The 21,065-nt window shown below is 34.1% G+C and overlaps 1 protein-coding gene across 3 annotated transcripts; it reads left to right on the top strand.

Moving 5' to 3' along the window:
- The first annotated feature begins 4,858 nt into the window (after window positions 1-4,858).
- LOC111053451 (ketohexokinase) lies at window positions 4,859-19,747 on the top strand. 3 transcript variants are annotated; one of them, XM_039445517.1, is made up of 6 exons: window positions 4,859-5,014; window positions 6,385-6,501; window positions 8,557-8,764; window positions 11,227-11,456; window positions 17,183-17,340; window positions 19,385-19,747. In XM_039445517.1, exons 2-6 carry the CDS (start codon window positions 6,401-6,403, stop codon window positions 19,492-19,494), a joined length of 807 nt encoding a protein of 268 aa, XP_039301451.1. In that variant the 5' UTR covers window positions 4,859-5,014; window positions 6,385-6,400; the 3' UTR covers window positions 19,495-19,747. The 3 variants fall into 3 exon arrangements, with proteins under 3 accessions (XP_039301451.1, XP_039301450.1, XP_039301452.1); XM_039445516.1 differs by lacking the exon at window positions 4,859-5,014 and adding an exon at window positions 5,084-5,434 and having other exon boundaries at window positions 19,385-19,737; XM_039445518.1 differs by lacking the exons at window positions 4,859-5,014; window positions 6,385-6,501 and adding an exon at window positions 5,094-5,434.
- Window positions 19,748-21,065: the final 1,318 nt, after the last annotated feature.

Below are 21,065 nucleotides of genomic sequence, written 5' to 3'. Positions count from 1 at the left end.
ATGCATATATATATATATATATATATATATATATATATTACCACGTGCCTTAAATGATGAACTGTTTTATATTCTGATATGTTGATATAAGGAACTGATTTCTGTTCGTTATATATTCAGTGCCGGTCGCACAAAAGCCGGTTAAATTTTAATCGTGGTTGATTCCACGAGAATCAGAGAAGCCCTTTTTTCAAAAAAACCTCTGATTGGTCCTCGTGGAATTAACCACAATTAAAATTTAACCGACTTTGGTGCAACCGGGCCTTAGAGTTGAAGGTTCTACAAACAATATTTTTGTCAAATTATAACTAGAGATTGAATGGAAACGAATATCCTGACTCTTTGAAAGGCTAATGCAAAAACATATTTACGTATTTTTTTATTATAATATGCATTATAGTTATATACGGTATTTTCTAGTACCACTCAATATTTTTTTGGAATGTATAAACTAGTACCTTTCAAATTATCTCTCCAAAGACAAAAAATTCTCGGTTGCAATGACATTCTCAAGTTTCTAACTAAAGCTATATTCTAAAACAATAGTTTTCTATTATATATTTTCATATGCATAGTTTATTGATTAGTTTTTCATTGGAAGTACATTCCTTTTTTCATAGTCATTTAATAATTTTAAAAAATGTCATCATTACTCATCGTTTTTATTTACCAAGGCTTTTTATATAGGTTACAAAGACTGTTATTTACAATCGATAAATAAATGTTAAGATTACAGCAAAAGACAAAATAACTACATGAATAATTCATGTAGAGAAATTTGAATAATTCAAGAAAAAGTTATTCATGATTTAAGAAGAAGAAGAAGAGAAAAATCAGTGCTGCGTAAAAGGATATACTAGTAGTTCTGTGAACAGTAGACCTCACGCAGTATTCTCATCCACAAGTACCTGATTGAAACTGTAGACCTTATGGAAATACAGCAATAGACTGGCTTCTCCACACATCTGTGTAATCACTTGTCAGCTGATTTATGATGAATAATTCTATAGTCTGATTTTTACTCTAATATTGGCGTATGAAGGAGGCTCCTTTTCCCTTTCATATTATCCTTGAAATGCAAAATTTCCAAAAACCTTGTATATACGTCGACGCGAAATTAAAAAAGGTACATACCTGTCAAATTTCATGAAAATCTATTACCGCGTTTCGCCGTAAATGCGCAACATTTAAACATTAAGATAAATGCCAAACCGTCGACTTGAATCTTAGACCTCACTTCGCTCGGTCAATTACAAAATAATTTTGTCTTTTTTCTGATTTTTCTCTTCCTCTTCTTAAATCATGAATAACTTTTCTTTATTTGGATGTACGAGGGTAAGTCAATACTATTATCCATGTAGGTGCATTTCTGTTCATGTTGGTAGCACTGTTAATGATGCATTCTTTGCTTATTTGTGCTTATATCTAGGCTAGATTCAAACTGCTGTTTTTATTCCATCATCACTGACATGTAGTTGAATATGGCCGCTCCACTTGTCATTTTCACCAACGTTCAGTGAACCGTTTTCCGAGGTCGGAAGGTGTATCAGGGGAGGGAAATCCATCAAAACTTTCAGTGCTATACGGGAATAGTGTTTCACCATAACTGAGTGTTTATTACTATTAAATTGTTTTGTGTATAAAATGTTTGAGTGTTTATGAATGAAATTCAATAAATTTTGTCCACTCTCCTACCACGAAAACGGTTGATCCCACACTAATCGTTAAACTCTTATTTGGTGCAAATGAATAGTGTAGCTGCCATAATTAACAGCAAGCCAGTGATGAAGGAATTGAAGTAGCTGTTTGAAACTAGCCTAGATATAAGCACAAATGAACAAAGAATACATCATCAATGCAAATCAACAGTCCAAAGAACATAAAGAAAAATACACCTATATTGCGGTTAATAATTGACTTACCCTCGTATGTGTTTTAATTATTTGGCTCTATAATCACAATTAAATTTCTATTATTCTATAATGAAATGTATTATAGTATTTTATTAGATTCAGTCCTATATTGTTGTGTTCTAAACAATCCATAATCAACCATTCACTTCATAAATATAAAATCACTGTAATGCTAAAAATAATAAAATAAACTGACTTATCTGTAATATGCTTTGAATAGGCTTACTATTTTTTGTATAATCTTTGTTTTGTTGTGATACTGAGCAATCCATAATCTTACTCCATAATATAACATTACTGTAATGCTAAAAATAATGACAAACTGATTTATCTGTATATGTTTTGAATAGGTTCATTATTTTTTGTATCATCTTAGTTTTGTAACATGTACATTATTAGTGGTGCTAATTATTATATTATTACTGGTGATCATTATGGTGCTAATCCAAGTACTAGGCCTATGCCATGGTACTTTCCAGAAGTACGGTATTGTCTTATAAGCTATGAGTGTTATATTCTTATAGATTAAATTGAATTACATCATATTTTTTGTTTTTTCTTTTCTGAATATCTAGATTGCTCACCTTATCCTGTAAATTATATGAAACCTCTTACACTGGGTAGATACAGAGAGCAACCAGGCGATAGCAACGCAATGCAAACCAGGTTACACTTATCATTGAACACATCCAATGCTTTGAAAGAGCAACTCATATCTGCTATATTTATCACCATGACGCGATGGCAACTTAAGTTGCTCTCTCAATGAAAGAGCAAATCATGTTTGCTATATTTATCAGCACGATACAATGACAACTTAAGTTGCTATCACAATGAAAGAGCAACTCATGTTAGCTATATTTATCACCATGACGCAATGGCAACTTAAGCTGCTCTCACAATGAAAGAGCAACTCATGTTTGCTATATTTTTCACCATGATTGACGCAATGGAAACTTAAGTTGCTTTCTCAAAATACTATGCAAAGTTGTATAGTGTTGTTCATAGTGTGATCATAGTAACGCAACTATAGTGAGGTCCACGTTATAATGGCAGAGAAGAAAGATAGGAGAACAACGTTGCCGAACCTCTGTCTTGTAGCTGATTCAGGTTTATTGATGTAATATTAACTGTTCATTCTCGTTTAAATTAATAAATTATTTTTTATTAAGCAAGAAATTATATTTTGCAATAACTTCATAATAAATTTTCATAAGATGAAATAAATATTTTGTTGATTAGTTATATTATATTCTACTTTGTTCTGCTTCGATCTGGCAACAGAGCAAAGCGAGAAAGAGATAGCGCTATCCGCTTTGTTGAATGATAGACAATGATAGCAATACCATTGCTTAACAAACACTGCCATTATTGACCGAGCGAAGTGAGGTCTAAGATTCAAGTCGACGGTTTGGCATTTCTCTTAATGATTATATGTTGCGCATTTACGGAGAAACGCGGTAATAGATTTTCATTAAATTTGACAGGTATGCTAATTTTTTAATTGCACGTCGACGTATATACAAGGTTTTTGGAAATTTTGCATTTCAAGGATAATATAAAAGGAAAAAGGAGCCTCCTTCATACGCCAATATTAGAGTAAAAATCAGACTATAAATTATTATTCATCATAAATCAGCTGACAAGTGATTACACAGATGTGTGGAGAAGCCGCAGTCTATTGCTGTATTAGGTCTATAGTTTCAATCAGGTACTTGTGGATGAGAATACTGCTTAAGGTCTACTGTTCACAGAGCTACTAGTAACATGGACCTCACTTTAGCAGCATGTAGCAATATGGAATTACTTCTTATTTTTTGTTGCGTTGGCATCACCTGGTTGCTTTCTACTTGTAACCTGCTTGGAAAGCAGGCAGCAATGTCTCTCATGCAACATAATATTCTGAAGTCTATCATCAATGCATATTGAATAAATTTAAAAAACCAATTTCATTTAAACAAGAATTTATTGTATTATATAATTATATCTGTGCCATTTATTAAATGCAAGATAAGCACTGACTAAAATCATGGTGAAAAGATAGCATAAGAAGTTATCAGATGGTATAGGTCTCTAATGATCCAAATTTCAAGCCGATTACTGTTCACTATTGTCTATTATTACTGTGTTGGCTGGGCGAGAAAATAAGAATGGAACAGTATGAGAGACTAGCGTTACAAAAAAATATTTACTAGGACTATCGTCTTGAGTTAACAGTGAAATTTAGAAGATAAACGCCCTATATCATGGGATATCTTTTTCTTTCAGTCAGTGCTTGCCATTAATTGAATATATGGCACAAATAATTATAATAATACAATAATTTATTGTTTAAATCATATATATTTTTTAAATTACCCAATATCCGTTGCTATCTATTATCTACGAATGTACGCTAAAGCTTTTGTTCAGATCAATCAAAGCCAGTCAAGTTCTATAGTGTGGTCCACGTTATAATGGCAGTGTTTGTTTAGCAATGGTAGGCTATTGCTATCCTTGTCTATCATTCAACAAAGCTGATAGCGCTATCTCTTTCTCGCTTTGCTCTGTTGCCAGATTGCCTCTTAAACAATGTAGAATTAAAAATAATTAGGAAAATATTTCATCTTCATTATGAAATTATTGAAAAAATCATTTCTTGCTCAATAAAATATAATTGATTATTTTAAACAAGAATGAACAGTTAATATTACATCAATAAACCTGTATCAGCTACCGTCTATAGAAAGCATTGACAAGACAGAGGATGGGCAACGTTGTTCTCCTATAGTAAGGTCCACGTTATAATGACAGTGGATGAAGATAGAAGAATAGCGATGCCGATTCTCTGCATTAATTATTAATCATATTTCTACACTGTCAAAAACATAATTGGCACCGTTGTGGACCAAGAAAAGGATAGTACCACCGGCTTTGTCGAATGATAGACAAGGATAGCAAAACCAAAGTTGATCAAATACTGTCATTATAACGTGGACCTCACTATATCTTCTCCATTGTCATTGTAACGTAGAACTCACTGTGCTAGAAATCGTGTCAAGGTCACATTTTATCAGCTGTTCTAGTGAGACTCACTTTAAGCTGTCAGCATTGGTTAGATGGTAGGTATTGATACTTCTGTATGGTGTGTACTGACATAAATAAGTTTGATTCAAATCTCACAACACACTTTCTTACACTGAGTTAGACTCCAAACTTTAAACTTTTAGCGTTGGTTGGAATGGAGGTATTAAAAAAGTTATTTTCGCATATCATTAGGCCTACATTTTCAGTCAATCAACTCAATCTGTTAATATTAATTTGGAATTTCGTTTAATAATATTATTACAATTGTTGGTAACTTATTTAACCAGCTCTCATTAAATTTCATTTTTATTTCACCACCTACCAGCTCTCTTGCGTTTAAAGAGGTTATACATCAGTTTGAAAATGAAACCAAGGAAAATACTTTGCGTCGGACTTGTTTGCGTGGACATTGTTCAGGTGTGTGAATGTTTTCCGGATGAAGATTCTGACAGAAGGTACGTTCATTAACTAAAATATTGAAGTAAGGTCCATGTTACGATGGCAGTATTTGAATAACATTGGTGTTGCTATCCTTGTCTATCATTCGACAAAATAGATGACACTATCCTCTTTTAGGTCTCTTTTAGATCGTGTTTTTACAATTTAGAAATGTAATTGATTTACAAAATATTTCATCTACATTATGGAAATATTTACTAGTCGTTCTGTGAACAGTAGACCTCACGCAGTATTCTCATCTACAAGTACCTGATTGAAACTATAGACCTTATGGAAATACAGCAATAGACTGGCTTCTCCACATATCTGTGTAATCTCTTGTCAGCTGATTTATGACGAATAATTCTATAGTCTGATTTTTACTCTAATATTGGCGTATGAAGGATAGGCTCATTTTTCCTTTTATATTATCCATGAAATGCAAAGTTTCCAAAAATCTTGTATATACGACGACGCGCAACTAAAAAAGGAACATACCTGTCAAATTTCATGAAAACCTATTACCGCGTTTCGCCGTAAATGCGCAACATATAAACATTAAGAGAAATGCCAAACCGTCGACTTGAATCTTAAAACTCACTTCGCTCGGTCAATTATTCAATCATTAAAAATGTATTTGATTATTTTAAACAAGAATGTGGGCTACAGTTAATACTAGTAGTTCTGTGAACAGTAGACCTCACGCAGTATTCTCATCCACAAGTACCTGATTGAAACTGTAGACCTTATGGAAATACAGCAATAGACTGGCTTCTCCACATATCTGTGTAATCACTTGTCAGCTGATTTATGATGAATAAGTCTGATTTTTACTCTAATATTGGCGTATGAAGGAGGCTCCTTTTTCCTTTTATATTATCCTTGAAATGCAAAATTTCCAAAAACCTTGGAAATCAAAGCTCCTGAGATCAAGATACCAAAATTTCACAATTTCTTGATTTTTCAGATCTGTAGAGCATTGCATGCAAAGAGGAGGAAATGCATCAAATATGTGTACAGTATTATCACAGTTGGGAGCTGACTGTGAATTCCTTGGGAGTATGAGTAACGATCTATTCAGTGAGTGAGTATTAGAATATTAAAATAATTAAAAAATCTATAGTGAGGTGCACGTTATGAAGGCAGTGGAGAAAGATAGGAGAAAAACGATGCCGATCCTCTGTCTTGTCAATGCCTTCTATAGACGGTGGCTGGTACGGTACAGGTTTATTGATGTAATATTAACTGTTCATTATCGTTTGAAAGAATCACTTTTATTTTATTAACCTTCCGGTAGTCGCGCCCTACTCAGTCACACGAGCAGTCGCGTGTTGTATTTTTTACAACATCCAATTTTCCAAGTGTTATGTACTCTGTTTACTGTCAAAACATATTAATTAATTGTATAATTACTTTTTCCATCTTCTTGGATTATTTTATGCCTATGAACATTTCGATAATTACCATTTCATAGCCCAATAAGGTACATCAAGCAAAGCCATCAATTATGTGTTATTGGTTCGTTTACAGTCCCCGTATACAGTATTTCCCTATTGTATGCACTGTCGCGACTAAATGGCACTTAAAGACTGAACCATTGCTCGGTTGATACTGCAACTCAGTGGAGTGATGGGGGAAAAGCTTTGGAATGCATAGGTGACTCATTCACTGACACCACCCCATTCAATATGAAAGGTATACCATATCTCGAAGGCAATAGTGAGCTAGTTTTGTATGCTGATGACGCAAACCTAAAAATATCAGCCAAATCCCAGAATGTTATTGAGATAATAGAATCAAACCTCTCCACTTTGGCAGAACATCTGATGAACAATAAATTAATAATTACTATGAGTAAAACGAACCTATTGACATTTACTACACAGCAGGTAAAAACATTTTTTCCTTCAATAAATTTGGACAACAAAGTCATTTCTCAGTCCACCTCTACCAAGTTCTTGGGATTAACAGTACCGATCAAAACTTGAATTGGACAGAACATGTCACAAAAGGGTTTTGTCACGGGTATTGAGTGGATTATATGCTCTTAGAAAAATGACTCGTAAAATGGAAACGCGAAAAATGATTTATTTTGCCTACATACACTCTATAATATCCTTTGGTATAAGTCTTTATGTATCTACTTCAAATCAGAACATGGATTCAATTCTCAAAGCACAAAAACAAGCTTCAAGAATAATTTTACACCTAGACCCCATAGCAACAGTTAAAAAACATTTCGCTCACTTAAATATAATGACAGTTTACAGTCTTTAAATCTTTGAGACAATTATGTGTGTGAAAGAAAATCTTGGAAATATTTTGACGTTAGGACATTATCATAGGTACAGCACTAGAAACAGAGATAAACTTTTACATTTGCAAAGCCATAGACTTGAGTTCTACAAGAAGAAGCCCACATACATAGGAGCCAAGTTCTATAACAAGCTACCGACGCGAATCCAACAAGAGCTGAATCCCAATAAATTCAAATTGGAATTAAAGAGATATTTAACTGGAAGAGCTCTTTATAATATCGAAGAATATTTGAATGAATGAGATCAGCTCCTATGAGTTGAATTGTATTGTATGTTTCTGTTGTTGTATTCTGTAGATGTTTTATTTTTATGTATTTTATTTTTAATTGTATCTAATCAAAGATATATATTTTTGACTCTATTCATTGTATACACTGTACAAATTTATGAATAAAGAAATTATGAAATGAAATAGTTTTGTGCAGCAAAAAAACTGACACTCTTATGTACTTTTTACAACAGTGCGACTGCCGGAAGGTTAAGCAAGAAATTATATTTTTCAATAAATTTATAATTAATTTTCATTATTAAGATGAAATATTTTGTTAATTATTAATCCTACATTGTTAAAAGACGATCTGGCAACAGAGCAAAGCGATGAAGTGATAGCACTATCCGCTTTGTTGAATGATAGACAAGGATAGCAATAACATTGCTAATCAAACACTGCCATTATAACTTGGACCTCACTATAGACATAAATGTTTCTGTTATAAAGAAAATTTTGTAGCCTAGGTGCTAAATAATATTTATAATCTGGTTTCTGATGTACAGTGAATTGTATATCATCAACCAATCACCAACTTTTATTTAATTTACAGATTTGCAATGAAGGATTTCAGTGAGAATAATATCAGCACTGAGAATTGTATCTGCCATATTGGCCAAGATTTGCCTCTCTCTACAGTAATAATCAATAAACAGAATGGGTCCAGAACAATAATACACTCAAATAAATCATTTCCGGAACTCAAGATACACGAGTTCGAAAAAATTGATTTCTCAGCATATTCTTGGGTACACTTTGAGGTAGGCTATAGTTTTTATTTATTTATTGAATAACAATTTTAACATCGGAATAATAATAATAATATCGGGTCTACAGATGAAAATTACTAAGATATTGCAATTATTACAATTAGTTACTCATAATATTGTTAATTTTTATTATTGTACTGTATACTTCTAAAATTTTGTACTTTTGTTAACTTTTGTTATTATTTTGTGATTGTAGATTTATGTCTGTAAAATTATTTGGCGAATAAATTACAATACAATGCAATACTATTCAAAAGCTAATAAATTAATTATTGTTATTAAAAGAAAATCCAAATTAAATGCTGTAATTCACCCCCGAAGACTTCTGCTACTGCAACAGGGTAAACAGCTAGATGGAAATTCGATGAGCGCTACTATTCCAAAATATCCAGAGATTGTCAGTTAGGGTAAGCATTCCTGACCGGCAATTAGGAGGTACCGAGTTCAATTCCCGGGCTGACAAATAATTTCTGAATAGTAGCGCTCATCGAATTTCCATCTAGCTGTTTACCCTGTTATCAATATTTGCAGTAGCAGAAGTCTTCGGGGTGAATTACAGCATTTTAATTTGGATTTTCGTTTAATGATAATAAACTAGTAGTTCTGTGAACAGTAGACCTCACACAGTATTCTCATCCACAAGTACCTGATTGAAACTATAGACCTTATGGAAATACAGCAATAGACTGGCTTCTTCACACATCTGTGTAATCACTTGTCAGCTGATTTATGATGAATAATCCTATAGTCTGATTTTTACTCTAATATTGGCGTATGAAAGAGGCTCCTTTTTCCTTTTATATTATCCTAGAAATGCAAAATTTCCAAAAACCTTGTATATACGTCGACGCGCAATTAAAAAAGGAACATACCTGTCAAATTTCATGAAAATCTATTACCGCTATAAACATACCTATTAACATATAAACATTTAAACATTAAGAGAAATGCCAAACCGTCGACTGAATCTTGGACCTCACATTGCTCGGTCAATAATATCGGGTGATCTGGCTGGTTCAATTTGTATTAATTTGATTCCTCAACATATTATTGGGTATACTTGAGGTGGCTATACTTATTATTAGTTTATTTATAGTTATTATTTAATTATTGAATAACAATTTTGAAATTTAAATAATAATATCGGGTGACCTGGCTGACCCAAGTCTGGTGTCAAATTCAGAGTTTTCATTTTTAATATCGGCATGCTCTAGCCCAAAACTTCTTCTGTTCCAAAATTTTTAGAACATTGATTGTTTAAAGTTGGGTTACAAATTAGTGAATAATTTATTGACCGAGCGAAGTGAGGTCTAAGATTCAAGTCGACGGTTTGGCATTTCTCTTAATGTTTAAATGTTTATTTATGTTGCGCATTTACGACGAAACGCGGTAATAGATTTTCATGAAATTTGACAGGTACCTATGTTCCTTTTTAAATTGCGCATCGAAGTATATACAAAGTTTTTGGAAATTTTGCATTTCAAGGATAATATAAAAGGAAAAAGGAGCCTCCTTCATACGCCAATATTAGAGTAGAAATCAGACTATAGAATTATTCATCATAAATCAGCTGACAAGTGATTACACAGATGTGTGGAGAAGCCAGTCTATTGCTGTATTTCCATAAGGTCTATAGTTTCAATCAGGTACTTGTGGGTGAGAATACTGCGTGAGGTCTACTGTTCACAGAACTACTAGTTTTTTCAATCATGAGAAGATTGTTAACTTGCTAGCAAAGTGATGGCAAACGATGAAAATTGATAGGTATCCAAAATCTAAAAAAAGAAACAATTTGTCAGATTTCTTTCACCCGAAATAGTAAGTTCCATATTCTCATTATAAATGTAACAATCAGTTTTATTTAACCTTCCGTCAGTCGCGCTATTGTAAAAAGTAGGCTACAAGAGTGTCAGTTTTTTGCTGCACAAAACTATTGAATGGGGTGGTGTCGGTGAATGAGTCACCTATATGCATTCCAAAACTTTCCCCTCATCACTCCACTGAGTTGCAGTATCAACCGAGCAATGGTACAGTCTTTAGGAGCCATTTAGTCGCGTCAGTGCATAAGATAGGGAAAGACTGTATAAGGGGACTGTAAACGAACCAATAACGCAGAATTGATGTCTTTGCTTCATGTACCTTATTGGGCTATGAAATGGTAATCATCCAAATGTTCATAGGCGTAAAATAATCCAAGAAGATGGAGAAAATAATTATACAATTAATTAATATGTTTTGACAGTAAACAGAGTACATAACACTTGGAAAATTGGATGTTGTACAAAATGCAACACGCGACTGCTCGTGTGATTGAATAGGGCGCGACTACCGGAAGGTTAGTAAAGTAATTTTATTAAAAATCAATTATTATTGAAATCTTAGAAAAAACAATAATAATTATTAATCAAAAGCCAAGAGAATATTTTAAAAGATGTGAAAATCTTCATTTCCAGGGTCGGAATATTAAACAAACCACCGAAATGATGAAATTCTTACTAGAATGGAGAGAAAAGTCGACAATTATGTTGAAAATTTCAGTTGAAATCGAGAAACCACGATCTGAACAGGAGATACTCATAACACTAGCAGATGTAGTTCTGTTGGGCAAGGATTTTGCTATTTTCTCTGGTTGCAATTCTATGAGTGAAACAATACATAAGTTCAAGCACAAAACAAGAAACGGGTGAGTAATTTGGTAATCATTATTCTTGCCTGGTTTCCCTAAAGTATGTTGAATTTTAACAGAGATTACAGTTAATTACGGTTAAATGCCATGAGAACCAATCAGAGAAGCGGAAGACGTGTGATTAAAGTAGGGCTTAATCAAAGTTAAAATTCAACAGTTTTATTTTGTGTAACTGGGCCTAATTAAATTTATGTTATTTGTTCTAAAGTAAGATTTGCTATAATACTGTCATCACAGCTTGTATGGGAATAGTATATTTCGCACCTAGGGCCGAAAATGAGACTTTTCCAGCTCGAAATCGGTTTTCAAGTCCGAGGCCGTAGGCCGAGGACTAGAAAAGATTGAGAGCCGGAAAAACATTTTTGCCCATGGTGAGAATGTTATTTTTTGCCAAACAGAAAAATAAACAATACCGGTATAAATATGAGAATAATTGTTTATTAGGCACTTTCGAAAGCAAAACAGGAAGGTCATAGCTCTAGCAAATCTGAGGTAATCTGAATATTAGGAAATTGTACAAGTATTTTTATTTTTTATTCTGATTTGTCTAAATAACCTAAAATATTATGTAAGAGGTTGAGTTTATACTTTTTATTCTTCCAAATGACAATAAGATGATATATTATAAATGTTTGATTAGACACTTCACCCGACAGCTGAGACTGTGACTTTCCGTTTTGTGGAATCCTGGAAGGTAATTCCCTGCCAGGGGATTGAATGGGGATTGGGATGTGATCAGTTGGCGATGCCTTATCCAGATTAATTATATCTCTCTGAACTCCCACTTCTAAGCTCACTTTCGGTGGTGTCAACAATAAATCACGTGTGAATGTCGTTTCTTTAGCTGTGTAATGCGCACTAACAATTTGATCCACATGACGTTTCCAAATTACATCATTATTTAGTTTCACCAAATATGTTACTGGACCTAATTTGTCAACAATGTTTGCCTCAATCCATTTCCTTTGTCCCCTGTAGTCTCTAACAATCACAGGTTGCCCTACAATAAAATCCCTAGTCTTACCTCCCCGATAATTTTCCACTTGTTTATCATAAACAACCCTTTGCAAATTTGGTTTAATTAAATCCAAACGTGACCTCAATGGTCTATTGAACATTAACATAGCAGGACTCTCATTTGTAGTAGCATGAATCGCATTTCGATATGCTAATAAAAATCTACACAAAGCCAATTCCACATTTTCATTTTCTAGAAGAGCACATTTTATTCGTTTTTTTGTTACTTTTACACTATTTTCGGCCTGTCCATTAGTCGCCGGTCTAAAAGGAGGTGAAAAGGTATGTCTAATACCATTAGCCTTGAGAAAATCATTAAATTCATTAGATGTAAAAGGTGGGCCATTATCTGAAATAAGGTACTGAGGGAGACCAAAACGAGCAAAAATAGGTCTCAATTTAGAAATGGTTTCTTTAGCAGCTGTAGAATTCACTTTCTCTACTTCTAACCACTTAGAATGTGCATCAATGATTATAAGATAAATTTGTGAATTGATTGGACCCAAGAAATCCAGATGAATTCTTTCGCACGGTTTCTTGGGAAATTCCCACACATGTAAAACACTCAGAAGGGAGTTGCCTTTGTTCTAAGCAAGCTCCACAACTATTAGCCAAACATTCTATATCAGCATCTATACCTGGCCACCAAAAATACGACCTTGCCATAGCTTTCATTTTTACAATGCCTAAATGTCCACAATGCAATTCTGACAGCAAAGCTTTGCGTAAACAGGAAGGAATAATAACCCTATGTCCCCACATCAGAATACCCTGCTCTGTAACTAATTCATGTTGTTTTTGGAAAAATGGTCTCATATCTTCCATGTCTGAATTAAGCTTACCCTCTGGCCAACCATACATAACATAACTGTAAAATATTATGTAAGAGGTTGAGTTTATACTTTTTATTCTTCCAAATGACAATAAGATGATATTATTATAAATGTTTTGATTCTTGAATAATAAACACAAATAATGAAGTTTTTGATCAGCTGTTTTAGCACACTTGAAATTTGGCCAATCTGAATGTCAACGTCAATGCTTGTTGTCATTGACCTCGGAAGTTTAGGTTAGAAGTTGTATCCTACTCTGAAAATCGAATTTGAATAGTTTATAATATATATCTTATCTGTATTTTATTCATTCAAATAAAATGATAGTATCTTATTGCAGAATACTTATTCAATTGTAGAAGCATAAACTGATTCCGTTTCATGAACCATTTTGTAAACACGTTCACATCAAATCAGAATCAGCTGACTTCAAGGTTATTTTTCGCCCCACTTGGATGTAATGAGCTGGTTTTCGTGCGTCATATGGAGGCCGAAAATGACTGTTTTCTGACCAGGCCGGTAAAAGTTTTACGGCCCTAGGGCTGTAAAATAACCTTGAAGTCAGCTGATTCTGATTTGATGTGAACGTGTTTACAAAATGGTTTATGAAACGGAATCAGTTTATGCTTCTAGAGTTGAATAAGTATTCTGCAATAAGATAATATCATTTTATTTGGATGAATAGATTTATATATTATAAATTATTCAAATTCGATTTTCAGAGTAGGATAGAACTTCTAACCTAAACTTCCGAAGTCAACGACAACAAGCATTGTTGACGTTGACATTCAGATTGGCCAAATTTCAGTGCTAAAACAGCTGATAAAAAAATTTTTCATTATTTGTGTTTATTATTCAAGAATCAAAACATTATAATAAAATCATCTTATTGTCAATTGGAAGAATAAAAAGTATAAACTCAACCTCTTACATAATTGAACATAATCTTTTAGGTTATTTAGACAAATCAGAATAAAAAATAAAAATACTTGGACAATTCCTGATATTCAGATTACCTCAGATTTGCTAGAGCTATGACCTTCCTTTGCTTTCGGAAGTGCCTAATAAACAATAAATTATTCTCATATTTATTGTTTATTTTTCTGTGTGGCGAAAAATAACGTTCTCACCATGGGCAAAAATGTGTTTCTGGCTCTCAATCTTTTCTAGTCCTCGGCCTACGGCCTCGGACTTGAAAACCGATTTCGAGCCAGAAAAGTCTCATTTTCGGCCCTAGGTGCGAAATATACTATTACGGCCCTAGGGCTGTAAAATAACCTTGAAGTCAGCTGATTCTGATTTGATGTGAACGTGTTTACAAAATGGTTTATGAAACGGAATCAGTTTATGCTTCTAGAGTTGAATAAGTATTCTGCAATAAGATAATATCATTTTATTTGGATGAATAGATTTATATATTATAAATTATTCAAATTCGATTTTCAGAGTAGGATAGAACTTCTAACCTAAACTTCCGAAGTCAACGACAACAAGCATTGTTGACGTTGACATTCAGATTGGCCAAATTTCAGTGCTAAAACAGCTGATAAAAAAATTTTTCATTATTTGTGTTTATTATTCAAGAATCAAAACATTATAATAAAATCATCTTATTGTCAATTGGAAGAATAAAAAGTATAAACTCAACCTCTTACATAATTGAACATAATCTTTTAGGTTATTTAGACAAATCAGAATAAAAAATAAAAATACTTGGACAATTTCCTGATATTCAGATTACCTCAGATTTGCTAGAGCTATGACCTTCCTTTGCTTTCGGAAGTGCCTAATAAACAATAAATTATTCTCATATTTATATTGTTTATTTTTCTGTGTGGCGAAAAATAACGTTCTCACCATGGGCAAAAATGTGTTTCTGGCTCTCAATCTTTTCTAGTCCTCGGCCTACGGCCTCGGACTTGAAAACCGATTTCGAGCCAGAAAAGTCTCATTTTCGGCCCTAGGTGCGAAATGTACTATTACAGCCCTAGGGCCGTAAAACTTTTACCGGCCTGGTCAGAAAACAATCATTTTCGGCCTCCATATGACGCACGAAAACCAGCTCATTACATCCAAGTGGGGCAAAAAAGTTAGTTTATTCATTGGAAATGCTGGCATTTTTTCAATAAATGAAGATTCAGATTCCAACTTTGAATAATATGATATGTTAGTACTGATTGAATGGGGAACGCTAGTCTTAATAATAAGGAATGCAGACAGTTTGAATGTATAAGTTAATCTCACTGTATTTACCATAAAATATTGATTTTATTGTCAAAACAAATTAGATAACTGTGTTTTTCCTTTTTTCCAAATAAACAGAAGAAATTATATATTCAAGTTGATATTTACATTAATCTATGAAGACGACTGTCGAAAAAGATACAAAATAATCACATAATTTATTCAGCCACAAAGTAATTGACATATTGTAATTATGGGCAGCCAAAATTCTATGACATTCTCTATGTTTTAGTAGAGGTAATATTGAGGTAGATATATCCTTATTGAAAAAAAAACTAACCACTTAATGAAACAGTTTTGAGATAAACAATGAATCATTTTTCAATTTCTGGCTGAGACAATAATTTCAAAAAGCGTTCGAAAGCTCTTCACAAATATGAGTATAAGCATAGCCACCTCTAAGGCCCCGGCCTACGATATTGCAACGTCGCAGTGTAGGCCTAGAATCTGATACATGATTGGTGAAAAAGATCAGCTGGTATTTAACCAATCATGTTATAGTTTCTAGGCCTACACTGCGACGTTGCAATATCGTAGGACGGGGCCTTGTATTAGAGGTGGTTATGGTATAAGTCAAAAGCTTATTATCTATTGATTCATACAATAAGTAAATCATCAAAATGATAGGGGGAGAAAGAATATAAGGTGACCTTGTGCTATTCCTCTCCCAAATTTAGATAAGGTTACACATAGTCCAAAATAGGTTAAGACTTGTTGTTGTTCACTTCACAACATTTTCAGTCCTTAATTATTTTCACAAAGTAAATTTTTAAATGTATGCTTCAAAACCATAGGTCCACCAATATATTCCTCGGTTTCCGTTTTTAGACTCTCTCTCTCTCCAATGGCGCTACAGCCCAAATCGGGCTCTGGCCTCAACCAAAATACGCCTCCATCCATCTCTATCTAACGCCGCTCTCTTCCATCCCCTTAATTTATTGTAACATTTCATTAGCATCCTTCTGCACTCTATCCTCCCAACGCTCCCTTGGTCTCCCTACAGGTCGTCTTCCTCCAGGCTGACCAACCAACACTTTCCTTGGCAGTTGGCACTCGTGTTTCAGGCATTCTTTGCACATGCCCTGCCCATCGGAGGCGCATCAATTTTATGTGGGCCGATAATTGGGGCTCTGCATAAAGCTCTTTCAATTCAGCATTCGTACGTATGCGCCATTGTCCATCCTCGCAAACCGGTCCATAGATTCTTCTCAGAATTTTTCTCTCAAACACATCCAAGATACCCGCTGTTCTGGCTGTGATAGTCCAAGCTTCACTACCGTAGCAAACCACCGTTCTTATTATACTCTTATAGAGCTCTATTTTACATATACGGTGTACATTTTTATTCTTGAGTATGCTCAGTAATGAGAAAGATGTGCGATTGGCGGCAAGGATACGTTTTTGAATTTCTTTTTGCTCCTCATTACAATGGTCACACAACTTCCTAAGTACGTGAAATTGTTAACTACTTGGTAATTCTTCCCACCACATTCCAGAAATGGTCCAAGCTGATTCCTGTTATGTCCGTTTTTAGACTGCTAGATAGTTACTGAATTATTGGAAAAGTGAATAATTCGAAGTCGTTCTATTCAATATTCTATTGAATAATAGTGAACATTTGTTTTGTAGAGCCACATTGATAAGTGTCTGGGGAACGGAGGGTGCGACAGGATACACTGACAATATTGGCTTGAAGCATTCACCAGCCTTCTTACAGCAAAAAACAGTTGATACTCTGGGAGCCGGAGATACGTTTGCGGCTGCCCTTATACATAGTCTTAATGAAGGTAAATTCATACAGATTTATGGCCGGGACACACTTAACCGCACCGAGCCCACGCCTCGGTACTGCCGAGTGTCGGACGTACTACGGCGAGTGAGAAAACAAATGCTTTCAAACGTGTAGGGACACATACTACCGCACCACGTCAGCACCGTCACCGACTATAGTGACGTCCACGTTATAATGACAGTATTTGATCAACTTTGGTTTTGCTATCCTTGTCTATCATTCAACAAAGCCGGTTGTACTATCCTTTTCTAGGTCCACAACGGTGCCAATTATGTTTTTGACAGTGTAGAATTATGATTAATTAATGCAGAGAATCGTCATCCCTATTCTTCTATCTTCATCCACTGTCATTATAACGTGGACCTCACTATAGTTCAGTTTACTTTTTGATTGATTGATTGAGTACTTTATTTATGTAGATTACAATATATACTGGTTTATACACTTATATACAATAGCTTACAATACAGCAAAATTATAGATTAATTTACATAATATAGACTAAGAAAATAATTATTGAAAGTATATGATATGAAAAAGTAATTTGTAATATAATAACTATAGATAATTATATTGTTATGCATCTACATAAATTGGCGGAGCTTTGGACATATCAATGTCCATTCTTCGGAAAGAATATTAAAAATAAGAAATTTGACGGAGACGGTGCGGCCTCGTTCAACATAGAGAGTGAAAAACTTATTGAAGAGATACGGAATTTCCAGTTTTGTACGATCAAAGTGATGAGAAATATGGTTGAACGGAAAAATAAGTTAAACCAAAAGTAAAAGTAGAACCAAATATGTTAAGCCAAAGGTATGATAGACTGAGGCCCGGTTGCACAAAAGCCGGTTAAATTTTAACCGTGATTAATTTTACGAGAACCAATCAGAGAAGGCCTTTCTGATAAGAACCTCTGATAGGTTCTCGTGGAAGTAATCACGGTTAAAATTTAACCGGCTTTTGTGCAACCGGCACATAATATAATAAATGATAAAATAAGCAAAAAAGTATGAAAGAAGGAACCAGTGACTGTGTCTTATATTTAAAACTAATTACGTTTAGATTCATAAGGCAGTAGATAACAATTTTATTGCTGATATATATTTCCGATACTTGACTGATTGTGGTATTGTTATGCTCCGAAATATAAAATACCAGCACTATGATTCTCATCTTTTGTGTCTACATGTAATTAGTTTAAAATTGAGAAATATAAATCTAAATCGGATGTAACAAGCTTTAATAGTGTTATATTATTAACAATAATAATTTTTTTTTCAATATTATTGAAACTTTCGGATTGTTTAGTGTTATTTCCGGCACTTATCAACCCTTCGAAATTCAAAATTCATCAGTCATATCTCGAATACCTATTCTCTGAGTGTTAATCTTTGGTGAAAACAGAAATTTTAAACTTAACCTCACTTTGGACTATTTATGTGCCAAAATCAAGGAATTGAAGAAGTTTTGGGCAATTGTCTGTTTCTCTTTCCAAATATCGTGTTTGTGACTGTTCTAATAAATGAATAAATAAATAATAATAATATCGAGTGACCTGGCTGGCTCAGGTCTGGTGTCGGAGTTTTCAGGTTGCAACTGATCAATTTCAGGGCCTCTGACATGACCTAACGACTGCTTTTTAGGCAGCCGGGACCGACGGCTTAACGTGTCCATCCGAAACACGGTAGTGGCTCGAGATAAATATCTTGCCCGGGCCGGGATTTGAACCCGGACCTCTGAATCATGAAGCCAGCATCTGATCCACTCGACTACGGCCACTCCATATTATTAACAATAGTTTAACACATTCATAAATCAGACCACAGTAGCACTACAGAACTGAGACACTGCTGCCGCTCGGCTGTCGCACGGATATGTGTCTTCTCCTACCATCACCGTGTCGTGGGCTTAGCTCGTCTGTACGTCAGGCTCGGCGCGGTTATATGTGCCCCTGCCTTTACTTAGATTTCTTCATCAATTATTATTAATATGCGAAAATATGCGGATCTATAAAATAGTTTATTATTCATTTTCAGGACATGAATTGGACAAAAGTGTAGAATTTGCTTGTAAGGTGGCTGGAGCAAAGACTGGAATCAAAGGTTTCTCACAACTGAAGACTGTATGTCAGGGTATACTAAATTAATTATTAATAATTAATATTAATTATATTAATAATAATATAATAAAAATACTATTAATACTCTATAATTGTAAAAAAATATGCATTAAATTTAAAAATCAAACAAAAACTAGAAAACTTTCCGTAAATTCATCGAAAATATTTTTTATAGACTGATTAATGCAATAATTATGAACATAAACTAAAACCTTATATTCATTCTTTATATCGATGTACTTTGATTTTGTATACCTGGACATTGTTTTTTGGCAATAAAGAGTTTTTTTTTTGTGTAGTTGATATTGTGGTATTTTTACTTTCCTTGGAGTGATCCGTGGTCTAGTGGATAGAGTGCTTGCGTAGCAGCATAGAGATCCCGGGTTCAAACCCAATCATTACCAAAAGCTTTTTAACCAGATCACTCCCGTGTTATCGGATGGGCACGTTAAATTGTCGGTCCCGGCTGAAGTATGACAGTCGTAAGGCCCATTGACGGCTTTAATTATATATTCAGGCGGTGGGACCTTCCCGCAAGGGACTCCCCACCAACAAAAGCCATACGAATTTACTTTACTTTTTAATTTCCTTGCCCTATTACCATAGGTGAGGAAAGTATTTGCTTTCCGAAAAAAATTAAGGTACCCCAATTTCTATACGTTTCAAGGTCCCCTGAGACCAAAAAAGTGGTTTTTGGGTATTGTATACACACTCTGTATGTGTGTGTGTGTGTGTGTATGAGTGAATGTGTACACGATATCTCATCTCCCAATCAACGGAATGACTTGAAATTTGGAACTTGAGGTCCTTACAATATAAGAATCCGACACGAACGATTTCGATCAAATGCAATTCAAGATGGCGGCTGAAATGACGATAATTTTGTCAAAAAGAGGTTTTTTGCGATTTTCTCGAAAACGGCTCCAACGATTTTGATCAAATTTATACCTAAAATAGTAACTGATAAGCTCTATCAACTGTCACAAGTCCTATATCTGTAAAAATTTCAGGAGCTCCACCCAATCTATGCAAAGTTTGATTTTAGATTCCCAATTATCAGGCTTCAGATACAATTTAAACAAAACCTTTCAAGTGGAAAAAATTGAGCATAAAAATCTCAACAATTAATGTTTAGTAAAATTTTCACCTAAAATTGAAAATAAGCTCGAAATTCGAGAAAATGTGATAATTCAATTGCAAACTGTTGATTCTATTAAATCATTCACTATGAAGAGATAGCAGACCTCGTGTGTCTCCAGCGTTATTGTCCTGTCACCAGCTGACTCAGATCTTAGAATAGTATACTTGAGATGCGCGTGAACACTAGCGTCAGGTGATCAATTTTTATAACGCCAAGGAAAGTTGTGTGAGTGCGCCACACCAGATTTTTTTATTTAATAAAGAATTGATTACTATAAATTATCATTATTTATCCAATCCTCATGAACACTGTTAGTTGAATCACCGTTAATTCAGAACCCAACTATAGTGAGGTCCACGTTATAATGGCAGTGGATAGAAATAGAAGAACAGCGTTGCCTATCATCTGCCTTAATTAATTATATTTCTACATCGACAAAAACAGATTTGGCATCGTT

Source organism: Nilaparvata lugens, unplaced genomic scaffold (genome assembly GCF_014356525.2).
Source record: "Nilaparvata lugens isolate BPH unplaced genomic scaffold, ASM1435652v1 scaffold711_1_2, whole genome shotgun sequence".
Classification (NCBI taxonomy): domain Eukaryota; kingdom Metazoa; phylum Arthropoda; class Insecta; order Hemiptera; family Delphacidae; genus Nilaparvata; species Nilaparvata lugens.
Note: the sequence above shows the minus strand (reverse complement) of the source record. Positions and strands in the feature narration are given on the sequence as shown.